Source organism: Pipistrellus kuhlii, unplaced genomic scaffold (assembly GCF_014108245.1).
Source record: "Pipistrellus kuhlii isolate mPipKuh1 unplaced genomic scaffold, mPipKuh1.p scaffold_m20_p_1, whole genome shotgun sequence".
Classification (NCBI taxonomy): domain Eukaryota; kingdom Metazoa; phylum Chordata; class Mammalia; order Chiroptera; family Vespertilionidae; genus Pipistrellus; species Pipistrellus kuhlii.
The window spans coordinates 148,208,883-148,228,704 of NW_023425404.1; the positions used below are offsets into that span (position 1 = coordinate 148,208,883).

Consider the following 19,822-nt stretch of genomic DNA (forward strand, 5'->3'; position numbering starts at 1 on the left):
ATGAGGCTAAAATTAGATAATGACTTCTTGAAGGCAAAAAATCATGCTTTAGCAGGTAGAAATTTTAAATTCTAATTCAGGGCTGTATCTGTGGTTCTTTTCCAGTGTATATGTTAGATTGCTGGGTTATATGTCCAGATCATTGGGAGCCTCTCTAAATTTTTGCCTTTATTCTTAAAAAGTTCAAGAAGTTTTGCCTTTACTCTTCATAGTATAAGGAAAATATAGAATTTTTCCTCAGAAAGTTTAAGGAAAATTAAAAAAACCTGAGCAATTACTTATTTTTTTGGTGAAAGTATAAGATTTCCCTTAACCTTTTTTTTTTTTCTTGTGAAATTAAGGAGTTGCTTAGAAAAAATTTTACTTATGCTACTCAAAGACTGCTAGTTAATTAACAAATACGTTTTAAAAATTTAATCTATTTACTTGTTTTATACCTTTCTATAATTGAAGTAGTGGTAAACTGTTTAAAGGATTTGGGGTGGGGATAGTTAGTGTCTGGGGTTTTCAAGCTTTAACACGAGAGATTAGAAAAGAGATGCTGCCTGGGCTCATTGCTGTTTTACCTCATTGCTGTTTAAATAACCCCCTGTTGGCAGTGCAAATATTTTCTCCTGTGAAACAAAATAGAGTTCTTATACACAGTAATCTTTATAAATATTTTGAAAACCCCCAAAACATTATCCCAAAATAATCATTCTATTTGTCCTTATTATATTTTGCATATCTCTTCTATATTGCCTTAGAAACCTCTTATTGGGCATTCAACTAAGAAATAAACTTTCCCTTAATTTTTTATCATTTTGTAAGTCTCTAAAACATAGTACTACCATAAAAATCTATGCCGTTTCCTTTCTTACTTGCTTAAATACTTAATAAAAATGTAAATGAAAGAATTGTTTCATGATCAAGCTGAAGGAAGAAAAGAAATTTAAAAATTATTAAACACAACTAATGTGCTTGACACTTTATAGAAATGATGTTATTTTATGTATGCATTACACAAAGGTTGTGACAAAAGATTTTACAGATGAGAGAAATCCAAGATTCAAGGGTTGAGAGAGAGCCTTTCCCCTGAATTTACTGATCTTATGTGGGCATGTATCTGCTGCTTTGACTGAGAAGTCTTTCACTCCTGAAGAGTATTTAAAACATGGTAGTTCTTGGTCTGAATATTCTATAAAATATATAATAAAAAAAATATATAAAATATGCAAACTGACCAAATGGCAGAATGACCGGCTGGCAGGGGACGGAGCCAGCCAGCATGCAGCACCAGGCCATCCAAGGCATGTGCCAGCAGGCAGAGGGAGGGGACAGTGATGTGGGGGTTGGCAGTACCCAGCAGCAGCAGCAGCAGCAGCAGCAGGGCAATGGTGGGTGGGGCCGGCAGCTTGCCAGTTGGTGCCATCCCCTGATGGGCCTGCCCTGTTGCCTCCTGCAGAGGGAGGTCAGACTGTGACAGGGCACAGGCCAGGCTGAAGTGCATGAATTTTCATGCACCGAGCCTCTAGTACTTTAAATATAAACATTGAAGTGCAGACAAAGCAATGATTCAGCAAGCTAGTGTGCTTAAATGTTTCTTGGTAAATTAGGAGAAAGGGAGGAATCTTTTTTCTGTCCCTGAGATTAACTGAGTAATTGAGAAATACCTGTAAACCTATTTAACTAATTGATACCTATCCTTTTATACCTGATGAATATTAAAAACGATGGAGCAATAGCTCAATTACATTTAGTCAATGTTTGTCAATATGTGATCATGTGTTTTTTGTGGTTTTTTTTTTTATGGGACGAAAGCTGATTATTTTAGTGCATATTCTGAAAAAGCAAAAAGATTTCTTTCACATTCCAATTGCTACTTGGTACTAAATAATAAATATACTAGAGTCACAGTTCCCAAGAGTCCCTAAGTGTAATTTACACAGTTCCTAAGTGTAATTTAAAGTTAGCACATAAACATGAGTAGACTGGTTAAGGCACTTGACCAGAAGGTAAAGGTGTGGGTTTTCATACAATTCCCTTTCATTGTAAAATTTTGAGCAAGTTGTTCTTGTCTTTGGCTTCCCTTAAAGGTAGAATAATCCTGTCTTCTGTACACTTGCTTAAGTTGGAATGAAGAACAAAGGAGATGGTGTGAAAGTGCTATGAAGCTCTCTACATATAGAGTGATCCTTGATTTTTTCTTCTTTTTTTTAATGATACAGACTCCTTTGGAAGCTGTGGATCTCTTAGAAAACATTTTTAAAGAATAGGATATCATGAATTCCCTAATCCCTAACCACAGACTCTATATTATGAACTGTGGCTTTAGGCTAAGGAAAAAGAGCAGAGCTATGCATAATGTAAAATGTTAACTAATTTACAAACGTGTAATTCACTTCAAATTATGTTTTTGTTCTGGGGATTTTTAGGACTGCACTCACCAGCACATAGTAGGCTATTTGAATATATTTTGAAATCTTTTTATTTATATTTGGAGGACTTGCTTGTTTTCCAAGAACAGCCTTGAACTGGACTAACTTGTTTGTCATTTTGTAATTCAGAGCTGTCTCCTGGTGTTTGCCTTTATGTCTAAGCATTCTTCCCTGAGATTGGACCTCTTAGAAAGTGTATTAACTGCTCTTTGCACAGTGGTGGCTCAGCATAGACAAGCCATTGGCAGAACTCTAAGCAGAGTGTGTCTTTTTGCTCCTCACCTGTGATGAGTCACATCTTGGCCTCCTGTTGCAGTCAGCTGTAGTGCATAAGCTTATGCTGGTAGCCCAATATAGTCACTCAAAATTCTCAAGGACACATGTTTAAGATACTAGTTCTTCTTATAGTTTAAAAAATCAGTAGTCAGATGTTTAGTAAAAAAGTTCTAGCCTTGTAGCAGTCTTTCATTTTTTTTAAAGAAATGACATACTGGCTTATGTGGTTATGTAGCAAGATTTAAAATGAATCTTCAGATTATTCCCGCTTTTCCACAGATGAAAAGCAAATTGCTTTTCTTCCAGATTCTGTGTATCCAGAATATCTTCCCACCTTTCCTGAATCCTTTTGTGAGATATCCTGTTTTTGTGTCTGAAATAAGCTAAATGCTGGCACAGTGAGTGGTGGTTGAAAAGGGCTAATGGTGCTTTCTGAAAACTTAGTGTTATTGATTCTGGTATATATTCTACCCGAGTGGTCAGTTTATTTATTTCTTAACTGCAGCTCTAGCCAGGGATACATTTTATATTATGATGCAGTACACACAAAAACCCTCTTACCTAAAAAGTAGTTAATTATTATAAGTAATAATTACCCTTACTATATGTACTCAAATATCTTTTATTTCATTTCAAAAATACTCATTATGACCTACAAAATGAATTAACATATCCTACCAAAGGGTTTCAAGCCAGTTTGAAAAAGTGGTCTTCAGTTATATAATTTTCAGTCATGTGATTTGTAGAATATATTGGGATATCATTTTAGTTAAGTTTTATATATTTTCAAACTATAACATAATCTCTTTAGCAGGTACCTAAGTATAATCCTTTATTTAGAAAAAAATATATATAAATTAAAACTAGAAAAACTATGTTTTGTTTTTTTGTGTGGATGGAGTTCTTTGTTTGGATGCTTTGAGATAAGGGTGAACTTTCTGTTCTTTCATTTTTTTTTACATGTATTTAGCTATTCAGCAACAAATTAATAGTAAGATTTGTGATCCCGTTTTTTGTTGAACTTGATATGATTAACTGGAAACATTCGCCTAGTTAATGTTTTACATTTAATGGTTTAATTTTATATAAATTGGGTCAAAGCTAGTAAGATAGTTGAATGCCATAATTGTAATTTGTCATTTAGAAAGATGTATCAGAATTATCTTTGCCTTTCTATTTTTTCTTTTTAAAGAAGTAGAAAAAGTATCTTCGGAATTTTCTACTTTTCAGACTTTTTAGGAGCTCTGTAGGAATGCTTGACCTATCAGACAGTGGCATTTTGACTATTTCTGGTGAACATCTTTCTGCAGGATTACAAGTGTTGATCACCAGCCCGCCAAGATGAACATGGTGAAGAGGATCATGGGGCGCCCACGGCAGGAGGAGTGCAGCCCACAGGACAACGCCTTGGGCCTGATGCACCTCCGCCGGCTCTTCACTGAGCTGTGCCATCCTCCTCGGCACATGACTCAGAAGGAACAAGAGGAGAAGCTGTACATGATGCTGCCAGTGTTTAACAGGGTGAGTCCAGGCTGCCAAACACATGCCTTCCAGGACTGGGTGGCACCACCAGAATCTTAAGGTCATAACAAGTCACAGGTAGGAAAAACGATAGAATGAGTTAAGTCGTTAAGATGTTTTCATTTCTTCCTATTAGTTTGCTATAAATTAGTATGACTTGATGCGAGACCCGGTCAAAAGTGAACTCTACTTAGTTCTTACAGATAAAAGGAAAACTGAGCATTTTGTAAAAGGTTCCTCTAATGGTTGAGTTTGGGAGGAGGGATAGATTGTAAATTATCATTTTTATTTCCATTATTTTTGAAGTGACGGTTTTATTGCACCAAGTAGTGCAATTGCCCAAACGCTCTGTATACTTTTAAGGAATCATCTCAGTTTTCTTTCTTGTTTGGCAGGTTTTCTATCAGAGATTAAAAGAAAATAGTTACAGGCCCTAGAGAATCTAAATAGAGTTAGTGTTTTATTGTATTTTATCAAGTTGATACATGTAGCAATCCTAGTGGGGATTTTTAAAATAACTTTTAAGTTTTTATCGAAGGTGTACAAGTACATAGGTTAAAAAGCCAACTAGTTCACAGGCTAATAGGTGCCCCAATGCTCTCCACTGCTGATTGCTGCTGCCACTTTTAGCTCTCTCAGCCTTTAAATAACATACTTTTACTGCTGGTTTCTTGATTATGCAGTCTTAATTGACTTCCTACTGAGGATTATGAAAAATTACCTTTTTAAATTCCCCATTCTCCAAACTATAACAAGCATACATTTACTCACTAGTACATGCTGCCCTCATCCTTGTCCTTTTCATGTAGTATACATTTGTTTAAGCAGTATTTGTGTTTGTACTGGCTGATTGTGGTGTGAATAGTGTTCACAGATGGACTTTATAGTATACCACCATTATTCCCACTCTTGTAGAACTTGTTTTCCCCAGACTTCATACTATTACTGTCTCCATTTCTGTCTTTCCTGCATGTCTCTATTTCTCTCCCTTCTCATTTCTCTATCTCTCCTGCTTTCCTTTCTTTTTATCTCCCCTAGGTCTTCTTTTCCCTCTATCTTTCTATATTTCCCTCCCTTGCCCCAAACTAACTTTTTTAGATTAAGCTTATTTTATATTTTTAATTTCCCTGAATACTTTCTTTTATTCTTTTAAAATTGTGCAGTATCTTCTCTCATTTTTCTGAAAATATTAAAATTTTTTCAAAATTTTTTAAACTTCTTACATTGTTATTTTTCTCTAAATTGCTTTTTTCTTTGTATTGTCTTTCATATTAGAGTAGGCTTTAGCTGTGGTGTGATAGTTGTCTACACATTGGTACCTATTTATGTTAAAATAGAGGCCCAGTTCATGAATTCGTGCCCGGGTAGGGTCCAGCCTGCCTGCCCCAATGGGGGCCTATTGGGCCGGGTCAGTAGGGGTGGGGAGGTTGTAGGAGATTGGTCAGCTGGCCCTGCCCCTGATTGGAGTGGGGGAGGGCGATCACGGGGCGGGCTGGCCTGGGGGAGGAGCCATGTGAGGTTGGAGGGACCGAGTGGGGCCCCAGTTGGGCTGGTTGGCTGCCGCAGTGCATGTCATAGTGACTGGTCATTCCGTCATTCCAGTCACTTGGCTTTTGCATATATAGATGTATAAATAAACATTGTGCCATCCATTGTACTATGCACTGGAGTTTCTGAGATAAAACAGTCTAATCTTGGGAAGCTCAAGTATAATGAGGAAGCTAAGCATAAAATTCTGTGGGAGGAGAGATCAGCACAGAAACAGAGAACACAATAACAAAGAAAGGTGGAGTTAGAGATGCAGGAGAGTAACGTGGCACCCTGGAAAGAGAGTTATCTGAAAGTCTGATGGGGTCAGGGAAGGGACGTCTCCCTCAAGAATGTGATGTGATTCTTGAGTTTTAAAAGATAAGCATTAGTCAGATTAGAATTGACAGGAATAACTTAACCAAGAATGTAATTCAAGTAAGAAGTTAAAGGATGAGTAAAGGTAAAAGGCAACAAACATTCTAATATCTACCAGTGTCTATAAGCAGTCCAAGGAATTGAATTTTAAAAAAATGTATCATGGTTATTTTCTCTTCCCTTTGCCCCCCTCCACCCAGCCTCCAATCACCCTAGGCCTTCCCCACACTATTATCTGTGTCCACGGGTTATGCATATATGTGCTTTGGTTAATCTCTTCCCTTCCCTCCTGCCCCCCTCACCACTGAGATCTGTCAGTAGGTTCCAGGCTTCCATGCCTCTGGACCTATTTTGTTTGTCAGTTTATTTTATTCTTTAGATTCTATACATAAGTGAGATCATGTGATATTTGTCTTTCTCTGACTGGCTTATTTTGCTCAGCATAATACTCTCCAGGTCTGTCCATACTGACACAAAGGGTAGGAGATAGTTCTTTTTTATAGCTGCATAGTATTTCATTGTGTCTACTGATGGGCATTTGGCTTTTTCCAGTTGATTTTATGTCAAGGAAAGGTAAAAAAAGACTGTCAAGACTGATAGGCATATGGTGAGCTAATACTTTTATTAAGAACTAATACTTTTCCTGGAGGTGTGCAGAGCCATCAAAGTATTGTGAGCAATAGAATAAGAGAGTAGAAGGGGCCAAGGCAAGGCTTTCTCCCAGGTTTCTAATTTGGGAAACTGGATGAGTGTTTTCCCAATAGCTGAGAATGAAAGGTTTAGGGGATAGGTTCAGTTTGGAGCATGGAGTCTAAATGAATTGTGAGCTTCCCAGATAGTGATATTTATAGACAATTAAAAGGAATTTGGCTGGACACATATTTTTGGGAATCGTTAGCAAACCCTGGACGGGGACAGGAGATTACTCGTGATTCGTACTGCCAAGCGCAAGGAGCAGTAAAGGATGAACCATGGATAATATGAATGTTTAGTGAAAGAAGGGCTGCCCAAAGAGGATACAGAAGAGGTGCTGGTCAATGGCAGCACAAAAAGAATCAGGAGAGGGTAGTAATAGCACTTGAGATAAAAGTTGCTAGGAGGAGAGCAGACAACGATGTCAGGTACAATAGTGAGACTCAGTAATGAGGCCTGAAGAACATTCTTGAGATTTGCCCATTGGGAAGTTACTGAATGGTGAAACCAGAAAGCAGTGAGTGAGTGAATGGGAGATGAGAAGAGAGTAGGCATATAGTTGGCTTGTAGAAATTTGAAAGAAAAGAGAACAAAAGAGATTGGTGGAGGTGAATTTGACAGTAAAAAGGTGTTTGCTTGTATGTTTCTAGTGTTTCACCTTGTTTTTAAAGACAGGGAAGATCCAGTCATGCTTATAAAGAGAAGGGAAGGGAGAATGTGTGAATTTCCAAGAGAGAGAGAAAATGATTGCGGCAGGAGAGCCTGCAGTCAGATAGGTGGTTGAGCCTAAGTTGGAAAGCATGTGTGTGTTGTTGGGTGTGAATAAGTGGGAAGTTGAATAAGATCTTGTTTAATGACCTCAATTTCCTGTTGCTATCAACAGAATGTGTGGTCTGTTAAGAGTCTTAAAGAATAGGTTGACTAAGGGACTTGAGGAAATTGTGATGGTTTGGAATATTAAAGAAAGGGGATGAGAGAGACAGTGGGAAAGGAACATAAAAGAGTATGGAGGGCCCAGTGAAAGTTGGAGATAATAAGTTTGCACTGGATCTTATCCATGCTGGTGTGTGATTTTTCTCTTTCCAGGCATTCAGTAGCCTGTAGAAGTTAGAGAAGGCAGACAGGTACAGTATTTATTGGGGTTGAGGTTTTGCTGGGCTGGTAAGTAGAAGGAAGGAACATAGTAAGAGAGAGACTAGTTCACATGTCATCTATGGGATTAGGTAGGTAGGATAGGACTAGAGGATGGAAACACTAATATATTTCTCAGAGGATGTTCATTTTTTAATCTATGAAATAAGAGGTAAGAATGATGGATTGAGTAGATGGTGAGAAGGAACAAGAAGAGAGGTGAAGAAACATTTAAAACAGCTGTTTTGAAAATGGGAGAGAGAACTGATTGTGGACAAACCATTTTTTTTCAAGTCCTGTTGAGGTAAGTCATTAATTTTGGTTGGAACCAATTCTGGGAAGTTTGTTTAGTTTGGTTTAGTTTATGTACTGTTGGCTGCTGAATAGTTTAAGCTAATTTCCTTCTCTCAGACTTAAGAACATTTACAGAGGTGATAATTGAGAATAGTTAGGCCAGTTGTAGTTTTATCTATTAGCATAAATTGATAGGTAATATCCTACATATGTATCCAATGTATTCATTAGTTAGGTTTCTATAGTCAAGTCAAGTGAGTATTAGGAGAGAATAATTGTACAGGTATTTCTTCTTTTGAAGGGTAGATTTTAGATGCTTTGGTGATTATCCTCTGTTAGACTGTTTGACTTAGTTCTCTTGCATTCTCAATTGTCATAAGTCTCATTAACTTTAAATTCTTTCAAATAAAAAGTTTTTAACTGGCTGATTAAAGGCACATTTATATGCCTTGCCTTACATCTCTAATGTGATTTAAATACCATAAAGACTCACTTTTCTCTTAACTAATGAAAAGATAAGAAGTTATTTTAATTGTGACCAATTAAAAATATATATAGACTATTCATTGGATATTCATCATTAACCTAAATATGTCTTTAAATAAGCCATCACATCCACTACATTTTGCAATATATAGCCATATTTGTACAATGTTTGACCATTTAGACATTAATATTCTCTATTAGTAAGAAATAGCTTTGATAAATGAATGGTTCATTATGGCTATAGAGCCATGATTGCTAAAAAGGAATTGTACTATTCACTTTTGAGACTTTGCTTGATTTATGCCAATTTTAAAATAAACTACCTTACTGTTAAGACATGGGCATCTATCTCAGAATTATTTTAAAAGTGTTCTCAGTAGTGTTATTTCAGTGTGTGGTTTTTGCCTTTTTGAGACACAGGTTGAGAAATGACATGTGTTGAGTCCTTTTTCCGGGCCAGTTTCATGCTGGGTTCTTCATCTGCCTCCTACGATCTTCATCACAGTTCTGCAAGGAGACTGCTGTCCTCCCTCTCACCGATTCTCTCCCTGAAAGGTCATCGTGCAGTCTGAAAATAGCTGAACAATATTTATCCAGCATTCTTAAAAATAATTAACTTTTAACTCTACAAACAGAAAAAATATAGAAAAAATACTTGGTTTAGATTTATTTTTAAAAGAATAGTATTTTGGTCATCTAAAAATTAACTGCATTGTTAAATACCTTGGTAGATGTTATACTTTATTGTGTATTTTAAAATATAACCTATTTGCTAATTAGATGTTCTTTTACAAACTCCCCTAGTTTTTGAATTTACTTCTCATTTATATTTGAGAAGTATCTAAGTTGAAAACAGTGTCTTTTTTTTAATAGCTCACAAGTGACCTTTACTTTGTTGTTGTTGTTGTTAATCCTCACCCAAGGATATTTTTGCCATTGATTTTCAGAGAGAGTAGAAGGAAGGGGTAGAGACACACAGAGAGAAATTTCAGTGTGAGAGAGACACATTGATTGGTTGCCTCCTGCAAGCGTCCTGATCAGGGCTGGGGATGGAGCCTGCAAGTGAGGTACATGCCCTTGACTCTGGTCAAACCTATCCACTGAGCCAAACTAGATAGGACATGACATTTATTTCTTAAATTGTTGGCTTTAGAGGAAGGATTATCAAGATTAGAACCAAATTAGAGACAGATCAGGAGTCAGAAAGGGAACTATTTACATATATACAGCTTTCCTACTTATTAGTTAACTAGAGGCCCAGAGCACGACATTTGTGCAGCTCCTAAGTGCTGCTGCAATGGTGGGAGAGGTTTCCGCCACCACTGCTGAGTTCACCAGCCATCAATCCAGCTTCTGTCTGTGTGGTGCTCCCCCTGTGGGAGTGCATTGACCATCCGGGGGCATCTCCTGCATTGACCATCTGCCCCCTGGTGGTTAGTAAGTGTCACAGCGACTGGTCATTTCACCGTTTGGTCGATTTATGTATTAGCCTTTTATTATATAGGATACCAATACAGTTGACATAAGAGAATAGGTCTGTCCAACAAAGGATTAAATTTACCCCTGAAATAGTTACTTTTACCTACCCAATTGCTAGAAGAACTAGACAGTGGCAGGCCACACTCAGAGCAGAGGAGAAGTGCGTGTTCTCATGAGGCAGGTGTATCCCGGAAGGAGAGGAAAGCACTAAGGGAAGCATTCTCAGTCCCCCCCTTCCCCCCACCCATAGGTTGGTGTCCTTCTGAGAAACAAGAAGAGTGTAACGTAAATGTTTCCCTAAGTATTTATATTAATTGACAAGAAATCTTAGCTCATTTACGAGATAAAATAACAAAATTACATTTTCATTGTAGATTTTTAAAATCTGTTTTATATTGCAATTGTTTATTGGTCTTACTGTGTAACTTAATTTTAGGTATGACATATTGTATTTAGGGGGGGGAAAGACACCATTTTAGAAAACAGCCAGAATTCCAACCTCCTTTTACTAGTTATATTTAAGTTTTGCTTAATAGCTTCATTCTGCAGCAAGTACATATTGAGCTTCTACTTTATGCATGCCATTTGATAACACCATTAAATTTGTTCTTCCCGACTATGCCAGAAATGTTTAGTTGAGGTCTGAGGAAATTTTCTGAAATTTATGTAGATGGATATTAAAAATTGATCCTTCTAAAAATAAGTCGAACCATGCTATTCTCCCCTTAAGATGGGCATTGCAAAGTGAAAGGGTTCACATGAAGTTTAATTGAGACAAATATGGTACTGAGTGATTAAGAACACGGCTTAGAATCAGACAGACTAGTTTTAAATCTGGCTTCACCACCAACCACCTGGCTTACCTCATTTAACTTCTCTGACCCTTGCTTTTTCTTCTCTGGGAAATGGGGATCCTGTATAAGATTTTCTGAGATTTAAATGACATTACATGTCAAGTATTTGAATACTGCTAGGCACATGGTAAATAATCATTTAATGGTAATAACAATCATAATTATTATTATTCAATCCTCACCTGAGGATATTAGTATTTTTTCCCTTTGATTTTCTTTTTTTAGAGAGAGTGGAAGGGAAGGAGGGAAGAGGAACGAGAGATAAAGAGAAAGAGAAACATCAATATGAAAGAGACACATCCGATTGGTTGCCTTCCACATGCTCCCCAACTAGTGCTGGGGTTTGAACTTGAAGCCCCTCAGGTGCGTGGGCCCTCAGGACACTCTCACCACTGAGTAACACAGGCCAAGGCATATGATAATTATTTTTATTGCATTTCTGTTCCTTACTGCTGTTTTTATTTTCATCTGTGTTGTGAACATCACATAACTCTTTGGAATCATCCTTTCTGAGTTGAATACATTACCTACCAATCTCTTGCTCAACTCTCCCTTGACAGATGAAGGAACCACAAAAATTTGACCAGTAATCACTGAGACCAAGGAGAAGTCAAGCCTCCTGACTATCAGTTCAGTTCCACCCTTTGTGACACACATTTAAGTACATGATTGAAGCACTGTATATTTTTTTAAATGCCACTATTTGTGGAAGGGTACATACATACCTAATATTTTTAGGTTTAATTATTGAAATCAATCACAAAAATTCTCTTTCCTTTGCTACCTTATATATTTAGTATTATCTAAAGTGTCAGATTTATGTTTTAGTCCCTGTATCTGTCCAGCCTTATCTTGTACCATTTCTCCTCTCATTCAAAACATTCCAGCCTCACCAGCCTTTTAACGCCACAGCCCACCCTAATGTCCACTCTGAGGTCTCAGCAAAACTCTTCTCCCTGCCCAGAGCTCTCTCTTCACAGCCTTTGAATTGTGGCTCTGTCTGCATTCAGTGTCATCCTTCATATATCGAATAAGTGCCACTCAGAGAGGCCTTTTCTGATAACTTCTCGCCTCTCTAGGCAGTCCCTTTCTGTTACCTTTCTACTTCCTTTATCATGCACCACTATCTAATTTAAAAATTTTTATTTTTAAATTAACTTGCTTAATATTTGTCTCCTGTACTAAAATGTGAAGTCCATGAGCACAAGAATCATATTTGTTTTTTTTACCCTGGTATTCACAACTCTTTATTTACCTTTGCATTCATAACTCCAAATATTGCCTGATATATTTAGGAGATTGATAAATATTTAAGACTGAATAAATGATAGAATGAATCAGAAGTGTTAAATCACTAGAGTAACAGTTGTTTATGTCATTATAGATTAGCAAATAGGACGTAGTTTTTTAACAGCATATTATTCACCCAGCATGAAGACTGCTTAGATAAACCATATCTTTATATCTCCTAAGACATGATCTATTTATTTTATGAAGTTGTCTTAATAATCCTTAGGAACAAAATAGAGATTAATTCTTAGAAGCAAAATAAACATAAATATATTCTTGGTAATGGAAATGTCTACCTACTTTATATATAAATCAGTTTGACAAAAGGCCAAATAATTGCCTGAACAAAATGTACAATTGTTTTATAAATACTTTTATTAAACAGTTACATACTCATCTCTGAATTGAAGTAAAAATGGATATTCAAGCATGTGTCATTGTTTAGCTTCTCAATTTCTAGTGTACCTGCTATTTGTGTGTTAAAGAATGTGGGTCCTATTTAACAGATAGCACACAGATTAACTGTAAACATACAACATTTATCAAAATCTTTTAAGAAAAACAACTTACTGAGATTTGAAAAAGACTATTATTTGTTCTTTGAGATAATTTACAATTACTCCTGTGTCAAGTTAGTGAACAGACTAATAAACCTGAACAAAAGTATAGCCTGTAGAATTGAATTATTGTGTTTTTGATTTGTGATTTGGTGTCTTTTTATTTTGTACTTTCAGTTCAATTTGAGAGAGGTTATAAGAAACAAAGTATCTATTGTAAGAATGTAAGAGATGCTTCTATTCCAAGGATATCCTAATATGTAAAAACCTAGGGTCTGTAACAACCAACCGAAGGCTCAACTGAACACCCAACCCAGCACTGACTGCTGAGGGGGCTGCAGATCAGGCCCAGAGAGAGTTCCGAACAGAGAGGCAGGGTCTAGTCTGCAGCCTCCGTGGCAGCTGTTGATCAGCCTTTGGCTCTCTCTTTCTCTCCAGGCTTCACCAGCAGCCACACATCTGTTTCTCTCTGGGCCTTTGTGGGACTGCTGATCAGCCCTGGAGATAAGCCCGGACACACTGACTGACATAGAAACTGACCAATCAGAACCAATATCTGGGTGAACTGCGAGGAGCCAATGGCTGCCTAAGAGGCAGAGCTTTTGACACTTACTGGCACAGAAACTGACCAATCAGAACCAAATGTGGGTGAACTGTGAGGAGCCAATGGCTGCCCAGGAGGTGGAGCTTTTGACATTGACTGGCATAAAAACAACCAATCAGAACCAAGTTGGCTGGCAGAAGAGAGCAGTTAGGGGCAACCAGGCTGGCAGGGGAGGGCATTTGGGGGCAAGATTAGGCTGGCAGGGGAGATCAGTTAGGGGAGATCAGGCAGGCAGGGGAGTTAGGGACAATCAGGCAGGCAGAGACAATTAGGGGAATCTGGAAGGCAGGCAGGTGAGCAGTTAGGAGCCAGTGGTCCCAGATTGTGAGAGGGATATCTCCCTGCCGGTTTAGGCTCAATCCCTGTGGATTCCTCTGGCAGTCAGACATCTCCCAAGAGTTCCCTGATTGGAGAGAGTGCAGGCTGGGCTGAGGGGAACTCCCCCTCCCCGCTCTGTGCACGAATTTTGTGCACTGGGTCACTAGTTACATTATAAGTTATGTCCTTTTATTAGGTTCCTTGAAAGAAAAATTTTATAGTATGAAGAATAGAGGTAGTTCCTTAAGTACATATTTTTCTTTTCCTAAGGGCATTGTGAACCATATAACTGACTGGATTTTCTCTTTTGTGTATTTAAGCCAAATTCATGACTAAAACATAGCAAATATACAGATATTTTGTCTTAGATTTTTATTTAATGTCTTTTGTAGTCTCTTCCCTAGTCTTGGTCTTTTATTTGCTTATTTTTGTTTTATTTCTTTACTTTTAGTTTATATTTTCATGTTATAGTTTGTGTCCTTCAGTGCTACCTAAACATTCTCTAGAATTTGGTTTTGGGGGCAAGAAGCATATAAATGAACAATCATATTTAGGGAACATCCTTATAAAAGGCATCATGGTAGCTTGGTAGGTAGTACAAAGATGAGTGAGGTAGGTTTCCTCCCTTTGTAGGCATATATGAACAAGTAAGAATACAAAACACTGTGCAATTGATATTACAATAGAGAACTATCATACTTTTAAAAGACACAAATTTTCCTTTTAGTTATAAAGAACATTTATTGAAACAATATTTTACGGTACACCTAGTTATAAAGCTATTATAGTACCATTTCTTTTCCTATGACAGTCCATCCAGTTTAATTTTTTTTCAATCCTCACCTGAGGATGTTTTTATTTATTTGTTTATTTATTTGGTTTTTAGAAAAAGAGGGGAAGAGAGGGGGTGGGGGGGAGGAAGTGATCAATAGGAGAGAAACATTGATCAGTTGCTTCCAGGATGCACCCTGGTCGAACTCACAACCTAGGTATGTGCTCTGACCTGGAAGTAAACCCACAATCTTTTTGATGTAGGGGATGATGCTCCAGCCACTTGAGCCACCCAGCCAGGGCACAGGCTTCCTTTTCTTATTCTCTTGCTGAACGAATACTAGTTTATCTTTAAGAACTATTTATTCCAAAATTCATTTGTCTTAGGTTTTTTGTAAAAAATAAATAAATAAAATACATATCGTGACCCAAATACCACTCATGGAGTTGAGAAACAAAAAGTACTTCAGAAGAAAAAGCTTTACCCTTTGAATAATGGAAAGAAGAAGCAGTCCATCAAAAAGGTGTGACTTAATCCAAGGTGGGAAGATTTGGACATACTGATATGGGCAAGATTCATGACTCTCTCATTCATTCTCTTTATTCTGGTCTTTTCACTAATAGTCTTGCTCTGATAATTATTGTGGTTAGATTCAGAAATTGTGAGATAAGAGAGGAGGTCAATGAATTCTGTATTCAGCCTAGAACTTAGTAATACTAAATAAGTCTCTGCTTTTCACCATCTGATGTATCTGTGAACCATCCAAGAACCTTACCACTGTCCTCTAAATTCTTAACTTAGATTTCTTCAGAGAAACATTATTTCTTCTAAAGCTCCTTAAGTAGATTGATTCAGATTATATAGATAACTAGTCTTTGGCTTTTAGATTTCATTTATTTAATCATGCACTCAACAAATGAATATGTATAAGGAAATGTGGCTAGACGTGATTTATTGAAAGAGTATTTTTAAACATGTTTTTCAGATTCAAAGAAACTGTTTAAGCATACTTTTTTTTTACTTGATTTTCAAGTCACATCACACTTTGAAATGAACAGAATAAAAGGAAAAAGTTGACAATGCTTTATTAAGATAGAAATGAACAGAATAAAAGGAAAAAGTTGACAATGCTTTATTAAGATTGTTTTTTTCTTATTTACAGGTCTTTGGAAATGCTCCACCAAATACAATGATAGAAAAATTTTCTGATCTTCTGCAGTTCACAACACAAGTCTCACGATTGATGGTGACAGAAATTCGAAGGAGAGCATCAAACAAATCTACAGGTATTATTGCAGAAACCAGCAAAGCCTGACTTATTTGAATTGACATTTTGGTAAAAGTACTATTAAAATTAAATAGAAAATTGACCTTCTAGGCACAGGGATTTCAATTACCCATCTCATTCACATTCTTACAGACACATTTCTTCTCTTGGTTTCAACATCTTCTAATTTTAAGTTTAGTTTTATGAAGGCTACTTTCCTTGGACCAGTGTTCTTTCAACTTTACTCTTTCTTCTGAACAAAATCAAAACTCTTAGCATGACATTTAAGACAAACCCAGAATTGGGCCATATGTATTAAGGCATAACTTTTTTGGATTAAGTCACACCTTTTTGATAGAATGTTTCTTATTTCCCTTACTCAAAGAAAAAACTTTCTCTTCTGAAGTACTTTTTGTTTCTCAAATTTGTCAGTGATATTTGGGTATGTGTCTTTATTTTCTACTAGAGGCCTGGTGCACGAAATTTGTGCCTGGGTGGGGTTCCTTGGCTTGGCTAGTGATTGGGGCCTATCAGGGCCATCTCACCCAGTGCCGATCAGGGATGGTGGTCTGGGAGGGACCATGGAAGGGCTCTAGGGCATTTTAGGCCCCATCTCACCCAGTCCCTATTAGCTGGATCCTAGCAGCAAGCTAACCTACAGGTTGAAGCATCTGCCTCCTGGTGGTCAATGCACATCATAGCGACCCGTCAATCAACTTGTTGGTTGAACACTTAGCATAATAGGCATATATATATATATGGCGTGGAATGCTCAGCACACACTTTCCCTCCAGTTCCTTGTTTTGGACACCTTATGTCCTTCCAAGGTTCTACTCACCCTCTTCAGCTACCACACGAAGTAAATTGCATCATGTGCGTGGAAACCCTTTGCAGGCTCCATGGTGTGTCTTTACTTCACTGCAGTTCTGATTATCCCAATATAAGGAGAGACACCCTCGTTATCAGGTAACACCACCATGGTAAGACCCCTGCTCAGCCTACTGCAGCTGTTTTAAATAGGCATGGGTCTCCTAGATGGTTTGGCTCAGTAGATAGAGCGAAGGGTCCTGGGTTTGATTCTGGTCAAGGGCACGTTCCTGGGTTGCAGGCTCAATCCCCAGTAGGGGGCTTGTGGGAGGCAGCAGATCAATTCTCTCTCACCATTGATGTTTCTATCTCTCTCTCCCTCTGCCTTCCTCTCTAAAATTAATAAAAATATATCAACAAAAATAAAAGTAAATAGGCTATTAGTCAAGCATCGTTGCTCTCCATCCATCTCCATTCTCCTCACACCCTCTTTTGTCTTCACTGCCTCCCTCCCTACTCCCCCCCACACACAGTCTACTGAGGTCTGTAAAATGGGGTCAGGATTTCTACTTCATCCAAGGGCAGTGCTTCCAAACAGCCTTCCTTCCCTGCCCATCTCTGCCCCCAGTCCTGTGGGGTGTCTCCCTCCCTCTATCTAACTTGGTGGGTCCTGCTTTGCCCCTCCTCCTGCGACCTCCTGTCTCCAGCTTCCCAGTGTGCAACTGGTCGAGCCATTGAACTCCCAGCAGAACTCCAGTCGAGGGGACAATTTGCAAATTTGCATTTGGCTTTTATTATATAGAATTAGATCGTAAGCTATTTATGTAACCTACAATATTTACCCCAGTGCTTTATGTACACTAGACCTTTTATGAATGCTGCCTGAATACTATTCTTATTCATAGTTGTTAGGTCATTTTAAACTTTGTAAAATATCTTTCTTTTTACTTAAGATTAAAATAAGCTTTCTTAATTTTATCTACCAATTAATAATTTAAATCATTTTCTAAGTTAGCATTATGTTAGAGAAATTTTATCTTAATTTTGTTATTTGTGGGTTTTTTTTAATGATTGTTTGACAGCTTTCTTCTTATGGAAACATTATACTGAGAAATTGACTTTCTGTTTTTAACATCTCTTTGGGGATATCATTTCTCTTTTGAGCCCATTGAATTATTTTTTTTAACAGTAACTAATTCCTTTGTTATAAAATATTTTTTAAAAATATTTTATTAAAGTTAATATACGGTAAGCACATATAATAGTTATAACATTCAAATGGTTAAAAGATTTATTAAAAACAGTATCTCTTCTACATTATCCTGATTCATCCCCATTTCTCACTCTTGAGAGGCAATTGTTTTTTAACACTTTTAACTTTTAAAAAAAATATTTATCTCGGAATCTCTAAACAAATAACATTTACAGTATGTGCCCTTGATTTTTTATATTTAGATCCTGTCTTCTGACTTTTCACAAGAGATTGAGACTTTTATGCTCTTAAGCTTACTACCATTACTCTTACAGTTACTTCCTATACCTCTCCAATGTCGCTCTGTCATAATTTTTATTAGATCAGTATTCATTATTGTGACTATAAAAACACTGTTTTAAGTTGAGCCATGGGGTATACTATGGTTACTTTTTTTGGAAACTTCTCCCCCACCTCCATCAGAGTTAGTAATTGACTATTTCCTTACTAGTTTTCTACATTTTTATTACACGTTCCTTCCTATTCACGTGTTTCTGAATCTTCTCTCAATATGATTGACGACATCAGATATTGTGTCAGTTTCATCTTCTTGCAAATACCTCTTCCAGAACCGTCTGTCCTGCTTTAATCTGTAGTAGGTGCTCTTCAGCCAGCTGCCCTGCTGTCATTTCACCTCTCCCCTCACATCATCCTGGGTGCCTTTCCACCTCTGTGAGATAGAGCTTCTGTTTCCTGAGTCTCGTGTCATTTTATTCTCAAATAGCAGCTTCCTGAGAAAGGATGCAGGGGAATTATTTTTGGTTTTGAGGTTGTTGTTTTTCTTTGTTTGTTTTTAAAGAAATCCCCATGAGTGAAAATTTCTTTGACTGTGCTGGATGTGTTCTTTTCTCTTCACTAGGGAAGGTGTTGATGCCTTAGGCTGATGGCTTTTTCAGGTACCAGGGCTCAGTACCAATCCCATCAGGTCATATAATGGTGGCTTTGTTGTGGAAAGGGTACACATGAGAAACCAGGGTCAACAAGAAGGAGGCACAGGTCCACCACCACCCTCATTATATCACAGAACAATGCTTGGGAGGTTCCCACCAATCCCCTTACCCCCAGGCCTAAAGTACAAACGTGAATGCAGTCTTATTAGCAAAGAAACATACAGGCTGCTTGTGATCTTGTCTCTTTGAGTGCTGTTGGATGCTTATAGGAGTGTTTGAGAATAGTAGCTGTTTACCCCCGGAGAACTTTGGAGCCAGTGAAGTTACAGGCCCTCCTACCAGAGGGAGGAAGCTACCAGTGTCATGGGAAGTTGAGCCTGGGGGCAGCATCTCTGGGGACAGGGTCAGTGAAGGGATTTTAGCTAGGTCCTTCTCCAGGCAGCCAGGGTAAGGCACCAGGGTCATATTGGGAATCTTGCAGTTTGCATTATGTATCTATCCTCCTTTCAGTAAATATCAGATTCTCAGTTGAAAAACATTTTTTCCACTCAGAATTTAAAAATGATTTCATCATATTCTACATTTCTAAACTGCTATTGGGAAATCTATGGCTTCCTAGACACATGATTATTATAACATGCTTTGGAGTAGATCTATATTTATCCATTATGCTGATTACTTATCGAACCCTTATTAATAAATCTGGGAATACATTTCCTTTAATTTTGGGAAAGTTTCATGATTTGTTTATATAATAATATCCTTCCTTCTATTTTCTCTTTCTAATCAAGTATACCCCTAAGACACACACACACTCTCTCTCTCTTGTTCTCATTTTCTGTTTTTTTTAATATATATTTTTATTGATTTCAGAGAAGGGAGAGGGAGAGAAAGCGATTAAAACAACTATGATGAGAGAGAACAATTGATCAGCTGCTTCCTTCCTGCATGCCGCACACTGGGGATCAAGCCTGCAACCCTGGCATGTCTTGTGCCATGACCTAGAATT

General features: G+C 37.5%; 1 protein-coding gene across 12 annotated transcripts in view; it reads left to right on the forward strand.

The window, feature by feature from the left end:
- The window catches only part of WDFY3 (WD repeat and FYVE domain containing 3), a 242,839-nt gene that overhangs the window by 58,392 nt on the left and 164,625 nt on the right, over positions 1 to 19,822 (forward strand). For all 12 annotated transcript variants that reach the window (XM_045571098.1, XM_045571089.1, XM_045571051.1 and 9 more), the window contains exons 5-6: positions 4,004 to 4,214; positions 15,760 to 15,883. In XM_045571098.1, coding sequence (XP_045427054.1) covers positions 4,035 to 4,214; positions 15,760 to 15,883 — 304 coding nt within the window. In that variant the 5' untranslated portion in view covers positions 4,004 to 4,034. The remainder of the gene's footprint in view (positions 1 to 4,003; positions 4,215 to 15,759; positions 15,884 to 19,822) is intronic.